The sequence below is a fragment of the Callospermophilus lateralis genome, chromosome X, assembly GCF_048772815.1.
Source record: "Callospermophilus lateralis isolate mCalLat2 chromosome X, mCalLat2.hap1, whole genome shotgun sequence".
NCBI lineage: Eukaryota > Metazoa > Chordata > Mammalia > Rodentia > Sciuridae > Callospermophilus > Callospermophilus lateralis.
The window spans coordinates 67,302,972-67,317,483 of record NC_135325.1 but is presented as its reverse complement, the minus strand read 5'-3'; the positions used below and the strand labels follow the sequence as shown (position 1 = coordinate 67,317,483).

The window sequence follows — 14,512 nt, the reverse complement described above, 5'->3', positions numbered from 1 at the left end:
TTCATTAAAATACTCAGTTAATTCTTCTAACCCATAAATATGGTAGCTAGTCCTCCTTCTTTAGTGGTATGCCACTGGTCTGTTCATCCAGTCTATCCCTGGAGATGCCTGACCCTCCTTGGAATTCAGTGTACTAGGTAGCATTCTAATGACATTAGCTCTCTGATAGGTTCAACTAAAATTATGGACAATCAAGGTTTTTTTTTGCTTTTTCTCCAAGATAAAAAACAAAGACTTAGAAGCCACCAGCCTTGCAATAGAAATGTATAAACATGTATATTTATATTGTCAACATAACACCAATAGTATTCCTAATTGTCCCTTTGTGTTTTGCTATAGTTTTAACTTCAGGATATGGTGAAACTAACAGAATTATGGCACCAAAGCAGGATGGGGGTAGGGGAGGAAATACTCCAGTCTCTCCCTATTTGACAACTCCCCAGTATCCTACTACTATTTCATATTGATTAATCAAAATTGTAGTTCAGACAGAAAGGGAACCCAACTTATGCAAACAATATATAGTAGGAGCCACATTGGATAAAGCAAAAGCTAAAAGGTACAGGTGAATTTAATTTTAATAATATATTTTATTTAACACAAAAATGCCAAAAAACATAACTAGTTTGATAGCTCATTAATTTCACAATTTAGTAGGACTTTGAAATGTTGTAAATTATCACTTCAAAATATAAGCACTATGAAAAATATGAATAATTTTACATTCTTTGTTCTTCTTAAGTCTTTGAGATGCTATGTTTTATCAAGAAAATACTACATATAAATTATAGTTATTTTCACATTTTTCCAAGTTTGAATGTAGATTGTTATCACTAAAAATGGAACAAAATTAAATTAACTATTTTAATTAATCTTTACATTCTTTTCTCTAAGTGTTTAACATATAGTGTTATACCATTTCAGTGTGTACACAATAAGAACAAAACTTATTTCTTTTTTCATTGAGTCAGTCTGAAATGTAGTATGTTATCATTTCAACATGGAAACATAAATGTATTATTACTTTGACATTAATCTATCTTGCTAAGTCTTTAAAATGAACTCTGTTTTCATTTCAACAAAAAACCTTATACATTAATTATTAGTTATTTTCAATTCTTTTGGTTACTAAGTCATTGAAATTCAGAGATGTTGGCATTTCAACATGTAAGCAATAAGAACAAATTATTAACAAATTTTGCATTTTCTTACTATGTCTTCAAAATGCAGTATGCTATTATCTCAACATGTAAATGTTATAAGTACATTATTAATTAGTTACTTTATATCTTTTTTTCTTACAATGTCTTGAGCATACAGATGTACCTTTTTTATTTAAAAGTACATCACCATTTTGGATTGGCCAAATTTCTAGCGCTCACTAGACACAATATGGCTAGTGTGTACCATGGTGAACAGGGTAACTCTAATGAAAGAGAAGGAGCAGATAAATATAGCATATTTATATCATGAATGAAATGTACACAATACATTAAAAGAGATTAATTGATGATAAATTGAGAGAAGAGAAAGCCTTTCACTTGTGGTTTTAATAGTTGAGGAGCTATTCAATAGCTTAGGAATCAGTTTGTTTTGAAAATAGTATGTTAAAGGTAGAAGTGAAAACAAAATCTTATTCATAGGAGGAATAAATAATTTTCCAAAATGTCCTAAGAAAGATTAGAGGGTTAGATAAATCATAGAACATCTGTTCTTTGAGTGACTTGAGGTAGGGACTTTGTCTCATTTGCTTTTTAGTACATTTAACTTATAACAGATCCTTGGTGAGTGTGCGTGAAATAAAGAACAACTTAGCCCCAGGTATCTGAGACCTAGAAAAGGAGGTAGCAATGTATGGTTGAAGATGAAGTGGGTAGGTAGAGGCATAGTTTTTCCCCCTTTAGTTGCAGATTTTTTTTTTTTACAAGCAACCTAAGGCAACCTTAAATACAGGAAGATTAAAGTAATTCAGGGGATAAAATTATCAGCTTCAATAACTGCCACCTACTTCACAAAGGCATCCAAGAAGTACTCAAATTGTCCTGACCTATGTCAAGTACCCATCAGTGTAGATAAGGACATGTTGTACTATGATTGGGCCTGCTCACATCACACACCTAACACTGTGGTGAGTTAACAAGGAGAAGGACAATAGATAAAAGACCCACAGGACTTCTCAGAGCCCTCTATTTTCTTAGAATTCTTCTTCTACACAGATCAGTTACATATATAAGCTCTCTAACACCAGTTTTCTAGAACAATGGAATTTTACATGTGTCTCCACAACTTGAGATTCAGGCAAGAACACTGAATGTTTTAAAGGCCACACATAAGTATTGAAACAACTCTTTGTACTGTGAAAATTACTCAGGACAAGTGGCCCAGTGCATGTCATTCCGGTTTACTGCCTCCAGCATTGCCTTCAATTCTGCTTGTACTTCAACAAGCTTCTGTTGGTCTAAACTGCCATTAAACTGCCATTGTTCATAGCAATGAACAGGGATTGGATAAATCACATGCTTCAACTCCATCAAGCCTGTTAAGTGCTGAAGAAGATTCGTCAGAGTAGGCATTGATATGGGATTGGAGGCAAAGCTAAGGACACGAAGGTGAGAACAGCGGCTTAGGGCTGGGATGACAACAGAGAGTGTAGAGTCTGTCATAAGGCAGCTATTTATCTCTAGATGCCGCAGGGTGCCTGAGAGCTTCTCCAGAAGTATCTGGAATGACTCAGAAACTTCCCAAGATATCTGGTTGTTACTGAGATTCAACAGTCTCAGGTTGGAGGCCTGAGAGCTCTGGGACAGAACAATGAAGTCTCTGCTAGAAAGTCCACAGAAAGACAGATACAAAGCATCCAACTGAGGTGGCAGGACTCTGTAGAGAAAAAAAAATGTATTTCTGAAGAATGAGGATTGGAACAGGGCAGAGTCCTGAATTATAAGTACATATGACTCTAGAATAAATTACTTTGTATATATAGTCCAACAGTGGTTAAGAATGTGGGATTTAGACAATAGATTTGTGACTATGTAAAAGTTACTTTTCCAAAATGTAATATATAGTTTTTAAATCTTTGGAATATGTAATATCAATTATTACACAGGACTGTAGAGAAGATTAAGTGAAAAAAATTAACTCAGTGCTTTATAACTTTTTTTGCTTTTTTGGTGGGGCTGGGTATAGGAAAGCAACCAACTAAAGGTTCCCTTTAATCTATTCCTAAATTACACTTTCTCCATTAAGGGCCTAAGCTTTGAGGAAAACAAGAATGAGGTGACAGTATTAATTACTGTAGTCAGACCATGAATATGTGTGTCAGCACTACAGCATAACACAATTCTCCATCTGAATGCCTCTCCTTCCTTTCTACAAGCCTGTAAAATAAAACAGGAAAAGGACTGTGTCTTTTTTACCAATATATTTATGGAATTATAGCATCTACATATGGTTGACTGAATTTGTAAACAAATGACCACCATTTACTTTTCTAATCTTATCTTTCTCCTAACTCTAGGAAGATATTCCTAACATGGCTAGTTTCAAATTTCCACCAGTGTCCATGCTGGGTAGAAGGAAAATAGGTAAAAGAAGCTTAGGAATATCCAAGAAAGGTTGCTTTCCTGTCTTAAAAATGGGACATTCAGGGTACCACCCTAACCCCTCACCTGAGCAGTTTGTGCAGTTGATTTGTGAGGCAGAAGAAAGACAAGCTGAGCTCTTGAAGGTTGTCCATCCGCCTAATATTGTTGAGAAAATTTCTGAAGTTTTTTCCCTTACAAGATTTAAAAGGGATTTTAGACAGACTAAGGCTGTCCAGGTGGATCATCTGATCCAAAAGGCTAGTGACTTCACTCAGACAAGCCTGGTCTATTCCAAGATGATCAATGCATACCAGATCCAGAAACTTCAGGATGCTTTTATAGTCAGACATTTTATCAATTTGCAAATCCCTACAGCATAGGTGCAAGGACCCAAAGCTCTGCTCAATTTTCCGCCGAAGGAAAGAAAGAAACTGTCTTGTTTGCAAGCTACCATCAAGGGAAAGGTCCAATAATAATTCCATGGGTTCCCTGGGTGCCCGAGGCTCAGAATTTGAGGTTATAGTTCTGATATGCCTACCACCCTGCTGAGCTTCTTGTCGTTTCAGGATAGAGTGCTGTGAGAAAACACAAGACTGAAAACAGAAAGGTAATGTGGTCCTGATTTCAGAGCATGTGGTCCTGCAGTCTGCATCCTGCCTTAAATCTAGGATCCTCAGTTTTGGCCCCCTGTAAGGAAAAGGGGAGATAACACATCTGAGATGTAGCAGATTTTAATACAATCCAATAGGATCAATGAAGAGAAGCAGAAGAAAAACCTTTTATCCCTGGTCTTTACTCCATATACTATCTGCCATTAAGAGGTTACCATACAAAAATCAAAAATTTTCATTCTTTTATCCATCCTCTGATTCTCCACAGTCTGGATGCTCATGCCCTTCTATGTAATAATGCCCAGTGTGTAAAGCCATGAATAATATCCTCAATCATCTTTATTCCAAAATCAACTCTATGAGTGACCCCAAGTGTTTAACAACAGCCTCAAGGAGATCTCCAGCATTCATCCTTAACTACCTACTGGAGACTGATAGGCCCTCTTCTGCCCAAAGCACAAGTATAATTTCTTGCCAGCTTACCACATCCCTATTATACATAGTCTTACCAAATAGGAGAGTTCTGTGCAGGCAGGGTCTGAAGACCATCAATCATGGCTTTCCAGATTTCATAGTGTGGCTCTCGTACACTCAGTGCCCCGATATGGAGACAGCGAAAGGGCCAAATTCTCACCATTGCCTTCAGTATCTTCTTACGCCCGCCCATGAAGGCAGCAACGAACAATGGAACAAAAAGGTCTCTTGGGAGTTCCTCAAGAGCACAGATGGCTGCATCCTCATTACTCACTAGACTCTGTGCAGCAAGCTCTAGCAGTGTGGCTGGGGTAATTTTGTCCATTTTCTTGAACCTGCATCAGGGTGAGGAACATTTAGAAATATTGAGAAAATATTCTTAGACTCTTGGCACTGCTAGTCAACTTTCCATCACTGTGACAAAATACCTAAGATAAACAACTTAAAAAGAGAAAATGTTTATTTTGGCTCACAGTTTCAGATGTTTAAATATAGCCACTTGGAAATATGGTTTCTAGACCTGTGGCAAAGCTAAACATGCTGGCAGACAGTACAGATAGTATGTGGTGAAGCAAAGCTTCTCACCTCATGGCAGTCAGGAAGCAAAAGAGAGAAAAGGAAGAAGAGGCAAGGGTTCCAATATAGTTTTTGAGGGCATGCCCCCAGTGACCTACTTCCCTCAAATAGGTCCCACCTCTTACAGTTTCCACCACCTCCCCAGAGTACCAAAGGCTAGGGACCAAGCCTTAAACACATGAGCTTTTGGAGGATATTTAAGATCCAAACCATAACATTCTGCTCCTGGTCTCCAAAGGCTCATGTCTATCTCACAACGCAAAGTGCATCTCCAAGATTTCTCTTTGTCTTATCAGTTCCACTGTGCCCCAAACTCCAAGTCCAAAGTCTCATCTGAGACTCAGGGCATACTTTTAGCTGTGAGCCCCTGTAAAATTAAAAAGAAAGTTACATATTTCCAAGATACAATGGTACAGTGTATACAGTCTCATTCCAAAAGGGATGAACAGGCAAACAGCTAAAGAAGAATCAGATCAATAAGACCAAAACCCAGCAGGGAGTTTATATTAAATCCTATACCTCCATGTTCAGCATTGGGACACATGTTAGTAAGATGTGGGTTCCAAAAGTCTTGGGTACCCACCCCTATGGCCATTTCCCAGGGTAACTGAACATTGGGTGAAAGAAAATAATCAGATCTTTCAAGGTCTAGTGTACACTGGCTGTGACACTTATTCAAGGAGATCCAAAACATCATTGTAGCCCTCTAGTTAAGAGTAGGGGCTTATGCACATCTTGTGATCAACAGACATTTAGCTCAGGTATGACTCACAGTGTGTCTCCAACCTATTCTATGGTCCTTTTCCCAGTCCCAAACATATAATTGGGATAGGTATTCTTAGCACTGGGAAGTATTCCCATATTAGTTCCCTAACCTGTGAAGTGATGGGAAAGGCCAAATGCAAGTTGTTTGAGCTATCTCTACCTAGGAAAATAGTAAATAAGAAAATAATATCATACCCTGAAGGGATCTTAGAGATCACTACCACCATGACAGACTACAAAATGCAAGGGTCATGGATCTCACCACACCCCTATAAAACTCTCTTATTGGCCCATGCATAAGATTAATGGATTTGGAGAATGATAGTGGGATATCACAAACTTAAGTGGTGACTGCAATTGCAGTTGCTAAGCCTGATGTGACTTACTTGCTTGAGCAGGTAATACATTGCCTGGTACGTGAGATGCACCTCATGATCTGGAATTTGTCTTCTTTTCCATTCTTATTCATAAAGCCCACTAGAAGGAATTTGCTTTCAGCTGGTAAAGCCAGCAATACACCTTTACAGTCCTACCTCAGGGATATATCAACTCTCTAGCCCTGTGTCATAACTTAATTCATAGGGACTCTGGTCACCTTTATTTTCCACAAGGTATTACACTGATACACTGATGACATTATACTGCTTGAACCAAGGGTGTAAGGGGAAGCAACCATTCTGGACTTATTGATAAAGCATTTGCATGTCACAGGATAGAAAATAAATTTGACTAAAATTCAAGGGTCTTCCACCTCAGTGAAATTTCTAGAATTCCAGTGTTGTGGACATTCTGTGATATCTATCCTAAGGTAAATGATAAATGGTTACAGCTGGTCCCCTACTTAAACCAAGAAAGCAGCACAATGTCTAGCAGGTCTATTTAGATTTCTGGAGAACATAGTTCTCACTTGGGTGTGTTATTCTGGCCCATTTACTGAGTGACTCAAAAAGCTGCTAACTTTGATTGGGACCCAGAACAAGATAAGGCTTTGCAAAAGATCCAGGCTGCTCTGTCAACTGGGCCATATGATCTAGCAGATATAATGGTATTTGAGGTGTCAGTGACTGATAAGGATGCTGCTTGGAACCTTTGGGAGGCCCCCATAAATGAATCACAGCTTGCCTAGCATGCACAAGGCCCTGGATTCAATTCCTCCACAAATTAATCACTTATGATTTTGGAAGAAGGTCCTGCCATCATCACATACAACTACTTTCCCCTTGAAAGACAGGACTTCGTGTGCTACTGGGTATTAGTGTAAACTGAACACTTGACCATGGCCCACTAAGTTACCATGCAACCTGCCCATCATGAACCAGCCCATGAAGCTAGAAAGTTGGATGTACACAGCAGCAATCCATCATTAAACGGAAGTATTATACAAGCGATTGTGTCTAAGCATATTTTGAAGGCACTAGTAAATTACATGAAGAAGTGGCCAAAATGTCCATGGTTCCTGCTCTTGCCATAATGCCCTCTGTCCCATGTGCACCTATGACCTTATGGAGAATACCCTGTGGTCAACTGACAGAGAAGACTAGGACCTGACATACAGTTAACTCTGCACATTATGCAGGGACCACCCAAAAGTGAACAGCTGAAGCATTATATCCCCTTTCTGGGACATCCCTGAAGGACAGTGAAGGGAAATATTCACCATGGGGAGAAATTTGGATTGTACACCTGGTTGTACATTTTCCCTGGAAGAAAAAGTGGCCAAATGTACAATTATATACCATTTCACTGGGCTGTTGCCAAAGGTTTAGATGGATGGTCTGGGACTTGGAATGAATATGGTTGAGAACTTGTTGACAAAAAATATCTTGGAAAGTAGTATAATCAAAATTCTAGAGGCAATGAAAGAAAATAAGCAGTTTTTCACATAAAAATGTTTAAAAAAATGAAATATAAATCATACATAAATCAAAAGGCATTGATACATGGTACATATCTCAGACTAATGGGTAATATTTTACATATATATAGAATTGAAATATTGAGGGACAAAAGACAAAAAAAATTGGTAGAAAATTGGGAAGAAGATATGAACAAATGATTCACGGAAAATATCAAAAACAGGGCTGGGATTGTAGCTCAGTGGTTGAACGCTTGCCTCACATGCAAGAGGCACTGGGTTCGATCCTCAGCACCAAATAAAAAAATAAATAAACTAAAGTTATTGTGTCCATCTACAACTAGACAACTGTTTTAAAAAAAGAAACTGTCCTTTGTACAGTGTTTAAAAAATATCAAAAGCAGTCCTGTAATAAGAAGTGCTAATCAGTGATACTTAGACAAATGTATATTAAACAATTAAACAAATGTATATTTAAATAACACAATGGGACCTTGGATATGGCTCAGTGGTAGAGTGTTTGCCTAGCATGCACAAGGCTCTGGATTTAATTCCCAGTACCACATAAAACAAAACAACAAAACACCAAGATATCATTTCTCACATAAAATATAGGCAAAGTTTTAAAAGTAAGGCAACCCATTCTGTTCATGAAGGTGTAGGAAAAGTCACTCTAATACATTTCTATGGGAAATTAAAACTAGTACAACCTTCTGGAGAAACATTTGTAAATGTCTATCAGAACTACATGTTCTTAACTTTGGGCCCAATAATTCAACTACTGGGAATACAATATAAAGCTACATTTCTACAAATATAAAAATATTTATGACCAAACATATTCACTGAAGCATTATTTGTAATTTCAAAAAGTTGAAAAAGTTTATATGTCCATACATAGATGAGTGATTGAACAAACTATATAGTACAACTATACAATTGTGTCTGATGTAGCCATTAAATAAAATGATGATGAACTCTAAGAATAGTAGGAAGTAATAATTTCCAGGAATGGTACTAAATGAAAAATCCAAAGTGGAAAGGAATATATATAGCATGCTATCCTTCATGTAAGGGAATATAATAAAACAGATCTTTGTGTGAAATAAATAAAATATTTGGAAAAAAATGTTCATCTATAATTAACATACAGATTTTTTCTTGTCATTGTTCCCTAAACAATACAGCAATGAAATATTTACATAATGTTTATGTTACCTAGTAAGGTACTATAAGTAATTTAAAGATGACTTAAATTATACAGGAGGATTCTATATGTTATATGCAATTTTATATGACTTAATATAAGGAACTTGAAACCCATGGATTTTACATGGAGAATTCACATCGGAGGCCTGGAAACCATTTCCCTGTAGATACCAAGGGACAACTGAAAGTAATCAAAATCAACCAGGTTATGAGGGTAGGGGACCCAAAGTCAATTACAAACAGAAATTAATTATATTGTAAATGAACGTGTTAACCACACTGAAGGAGTGTGGAATATCTAAGTTAAAAATCTTTGGAAACCAGTATCTTAACTATATTCGCCTAGGCTAAAGTAAAAAGGAACTGTGTACAAACACATATTGGTAAACATTTCTAACAATGATATTGATTAGCAATCCTGAAATGACATTATGTTTACACCCTCTAGGAATTGACAAATAAGTAAATATATTGTAAATAATGGATGCCAGGTCAGAAAAAGAATTTACAAATGAGGATAGAATGGATTAGAATCAGAAGAATTAGTATAAGTTCCTGGCTTTAAATGTCTATAATATGTATAGATACCAAAATAAGTATAAATGTTTCTACATGTCTACACACACACACACACACACACACACACACTTCCTACTTCTGTTTATGGAAAGGACTTAGCAGCAATGAATCCTCAGTGAGAATGAATATACATCAATGTATTATTTCCTAAACATATTCCAAGCAAAGAAACCAGGACTCCTTGAAGAAGTAATTTTAATCCATGGCTATTGTGGGGGAAAACACACAAGATGAACTCAAACATTGTAACTTACCAGAAATTAAGTATATGAAAAAGGATAGGAGCACATTGAAAGACTACAGAAACAATAGGAGCTGACAATGACCAATGCTAGAACAGGTCAAGGAACAAAATGAGTAGGCTGTAGTTTCATTATAACTCATAGAATAACAGTTACATATGAGCCCATACTGACAAAAATAAATTGGACAAATTAATAAATGGGGAAAATACAGTTCTTCCTTCAAATGAGGAATATAAAAAATCATCAATAAGTCACATTTGTTGTAGAGAAGATCTCTAAATCGATTCTAAAAGAAGTGGGTCAAAGTATAAGAAATACAATATTTTCAGTCTTAAACTATTTCCCATACTGTATTTATTACTAAACAGGAGAAATAGTAGCATCACAGAGGAGCAACATAATTTCCACCACTTTAACCAAGTATAATCAAGGTAAACATCAACAGTAATACAACATATGGACATCAGGTACCTCCTGATTTGATACAAGGAGAAGGGAACAAAGCCACTTTTTAAGTAATGTGGTGTAAGGCCTAAAACTAATGCCCAATCATAGTATGCCTTGACATGGGGTGGGGGGACTGGAAGGACTTTGGCCTACCACAAATTTTCATCCCTAGCCAAACTAGCATCCTTATCATATGGACTATATCCACTACTTATCTCTGAGTAGTGGATTTCAGTTCTCTGCCAGTCCAAAGAACTATTCAACAAGGCAATTCTACCCCATGAACCACTGGATCCTCTTGTTGCTACTAAGAGTGCTCCCACAACCCTTACTTGTTTACTTTCTCCTGGCATGTGGTAGTCTCCTCTCCTAGGCTGTGAGTAAATGTTACAAATAAACATCTTTTTTTGGGGGGTGGGTTATTGAGATTGAACTCAGGAGCACTCAAACACTGAGCCACACCCCAGCCCCATTTTTTTTTTAACAGACAGGGTTTCACTGGGTTTCTTGGTGCCTCACTTATGCTGAGGCTGGTTTTAAAACCTCCATGTTCCTGCCTCAACCTACCCAGCCACTGGGATTACAGGCATGTGCCACCATGACCAGCCACTAATAAACTTCTGTGGATTTCACCTGCCCAGTATCAGGTGCCATGTGTTTGGCTACTCCCATAACAATAAATGGAGAATATGTCCCTCACCAATGGGATGAAGGAGAGGAGAATAAAAGATATCCTTGTCACAGTTGAATAATTTCTATCTAGTCATAAGAAAACATCAGACAAACTCTACCTGATATAGCTTTATTTTAATATCTGACCAGTACCTTCAAAAATGTCAGAGTTGTAGAAGATCAATAAAGAACAAGGAACTCTCACCCTGGAGGAGACTAAGGAGAAATGATGACCAAATGCAATGAGGTATACGGCACTGGATTCTGGAATAGAAAAAAAAAAAAAAACATTAGCATGATAACTGGTGAAATTCAAATAAATTATATAGATCCATTAATAGTACTGCATCAGTGTTAATCTCCTAGTTTTAGTAATTCTGTATGGCTATATAAAAATGTTAAAAATTAGGGAAATTAGGGTGATGGTTCTCTGTATAATTTTTGCAAGGCTAAACTTACATGAAAATAAGAACTGAAAATGATAACCTGGGTTATTATTATAGGCGCACGCCTATAATCCCAGCGGCTTGAGAGGTTGAGGCAGAAGGATGGGGAGTTCAAAGCCAGCCTCAGCAAAAGGAAGGTGCTAAGTAACTCGGTGAGACCCTGTCTCTAAATTTAAAAATTACAAAAATAGGACTGGGGATGTGGCTCAGTGGTCAAATGCCCCTGAATTCAATTCCCTACCACCCCTCCAACAAAAAGAATTGAAAAATGATAAAAATCAGTGGTTGAAGGGATGATTATCTATAAACTACATGGATTAACAATAGTTCATCCAACTGAAATGTAGTTAAAGGGATGGATAGAAAGATGGATAAGTGCTTTTACACATAATTTATTAAAATTATGAATTAAAAATGCTTTAGAGAGCCTGTATAAGAAATGAAAATCACACTTGCCCGGCACAGTAGCGCACACCTGTAACCCCAGCTATTCAGCAGATTGACACAGGAGGATCACAAATTTGAGACCAGCCTCTGCAAATTAGCGAGGCCCTCAGCAACTTAGAGAGACCCTGTATTAAATTTAATGATATAAAGGGCTAGAGATGCGGCTTGGTGTTTAAAATTCACATGGGTTGAGTTCCGAGCACAAAAACAAAATCAAAGGAAAGAAATGAAACCACATCTATATAACATGTCGGTGAATATTTGCTCTTCAAGTGAGAAAGCATTTCTAAGCATAAAATAAATGAAACACGATAGAAATTAAAATATCTGCACAGCTCAATACTTACTATCTGAAAGCCTGGCATATCAACATTAGCCACTAACAAAACTAAGAGGCAAAGTAGGAATATAAGTTTTTGAGGATAAAGGCTGCAGAATTTTAAACTATGTGTGGATACACCAATGCATAGAGGGTGACATGCAGTGAACCATTAATCCCTAAATTTTCACTCTAGATAATTTTGGCCAAAACATGTGTAATTTATTTAAAAAAAAAAAAAAACGCCAGACACGGTGGCGCACACTTGCACCCCAGTGGCGCAGGAGGCGTAGGCAGGAGGATCATGAGTTCAAAGCCAGCCTCAGCAAAAGCGGGTCACTAAGCAACTGAGTGAGACCCTGTCTTTAAATAAAATACAAAATAGGGATGGGGATGTGGCTCAGTGGGTGAGTGCCCCTGAGTTCAATCCTCAGTACCGCCCCACCAAAAAAAGATGTTACAATTTACCTAATTTGAAGAGTCAGAAAAATCTTCCATGTAGTGGAAGTGCCTCAGCAGGCGAAGCCCAGGACTGCCTCTCAGGAGCTCAAAAGCACCACCAGACTTAGTAGCCCGCTGCGTCTTAACGGTTTATTGCCAAAGTTAAATAGCCAGGAGAGGATTTCTATTGGTTCACCTGAGTCAAGTGACCCATATTGATCAATCAGCTCTGCACTGGGAGGCGGGGCCAGACTCCTGACCCGCCCAGAGAGGCAGCATTCCCTCCAGCACTGCGAGGCCCCCAGGGTGAGAGCAAAAGGTTTTTATTTAAGTGCCTGCCCCACTCCATAAAATTTTCTTTGGTAAAAAGTGAGACAAAAGTTGCAGGGTTGTGGCTCAGCGGTAGAGCGCTGGCCTCGAAAATGCTCCCTCACCTGGTGGTACATGTGAGGCCCTGGGTTCGAGCATCAGCACCACATAAAAATGAATGAATTAATTAAAGGTTTTAAAAAAAGTGAGACAAAAAACCAGGTCTCAAGTGCACAATAATGTGGCAGGGGGTTTTAAATAAAAAATGAGTAGCCACTGCCAAGTGTGGTGGTACACGCTTATAATCTCAGTCACTCAGGAGGCTGAGGTGATAGAATCACAAGTTCGAGGCCAACCTCAGCTTTAGCAAGGCCCTAAACAACTTTGTCTCAAAAAAAAAAAAAAAAAAAAAAATTAAAAAGGGCTGGGTATGTGACTCTGTGGTTAAGCTCTCCTGGGTTCAATCCCCAGTACAAAAAAAAAAGTAGCTTTTTGATGACAAAAGGCATTAGTGTCCCTGGTTCTCTAACGTATTAAAAAAAATATACTGAGAACTTGTGTTGGGTGTGTGGGACACTCCCCCTTCTCATCAAAACTTCACTGAACCCCTCCCCCTCCTCTCCAAAGAGCTCCAAATTCAAGGGTTTTCTCAATCAAACCCGCAGGACAGTGTCCACTTGCTGTTCCAGAGTCACCCTGCCAATCAGCACACGCCACATCTCCTACTTAAGCCGCAGCTTGTAAGCACACGCTCTCTTCCTCTCCACCCTCTTCCCTCTTCCTCTTCTTTCTCTCCTCTCTCTACCCTTTTTCTCTCGTTCTGCCCTCCTCCTCTTCTCTCTCTGCCCCTCCTTGGGGCAGCCCCACAATAAAATCTCTTGGTTGAATGTCCATCTCAGGTGAGTCACTCACCATTCATTGGTGCCCTGACTCGGATGGGGCTCCCCTGCCTTTAGCAGGATCCCATCCCATCAGAGATCACCTGGGCGGAGACCAACCTGCGCCCATCTTCTCCATCGCCTATTTCGCATCCACCATCGGCTTACAAATTGGTGAGTCCCCCTCTCCATACTCCTAAACCCGCGGAGGCACGGTAACAGGGAACTGGCCCTTGATCATCCGGCAGTCCCTGTGGTGTCTCCTGTGGAGGAATGCACCCCAGCCAGACCTTCACCTTCACAGTGGTCCTTTTGGAGTCTTCCCCTTCCAACAGGCCTCCGCCAGCTTGAGAACTGGCAAACTTCCTCCCCTCCTGGAGCATGGGTCTCCTCTTTCTCCCTCTCCATCTGAAACCCTGGCGTCAGGTGACCCATATCTCCCAGGGCCCTCCAGGAGGGCACCTCACCAGAGGATTTTCGGTGATGACCATATTCTCAGCCTGAGGTCTCATTCTGATATTCGGATGGAGCAGGACGCCTCTCCAGGCAACATATCATACCCTTCCTCACAGCCCCAAGGGGGGGTGCTCCTCTCTGCCGGCCAACTCCCCTCTCAAATGCCTCCTCGACAATTTGGACACCCTCAGCCTAACCC

The 14,512-nt window shown here is 38.9% G+C and overlaps 1 protein-coding gene across 1 annotated transcript; it reads right to left on the bottom strand.

Moving 5' to 3' along the window:
• Window positions 1-2,363: 2,363 nt before the first annotated feature.
• LOC143639401 (melanoma antigen preferentially expressed in tumors-like) lies at window positions 2,364-4,994 on the bottom strand. The gene is made up of 3 exons (XM_077107533.1): window positions 4,705-4,994; window positions 3,669-4,271; window positions 2,364-2,877 (listed from the first exon to the last, which is right to left on the bottom strand). The coding sequence occupies exons 1-3, from the start codon at window positions 4,992-4,994 to the stop codon at window positions 2,364-2,366; spliced, it is 1,407 nt and encodes a 468-aa protein (XP_076963648.1).
• Window positions 4,995-14,512: the final 9,518 nt, after the last annotated feature.

Bases quoted from the DNA above. Each gene is read 5' to 3' on its own strand.
- LOC143639401 (XM_077107533.1), bottom strand. From the start codon at position 4,994: ATGGACAAAATTACCCCAGCCACACTGCTAGAGCTTGCTGCACAGAGT. The intron at 4,272-4,704 runs GTAAGACTATGT...TTTTCCTTACAG, and splicing joins GCACAGAACTCTCCTATTTG to GGGGCCAAAACTGAGGATCC. The intron at 2,878-3,668 runs GTGAGGGGTTAG...TTTTCTCTACAG, and splicing joins CAACTGCACAAACTGCTCAG to AGTCCTGCCACCTCAGTTGG.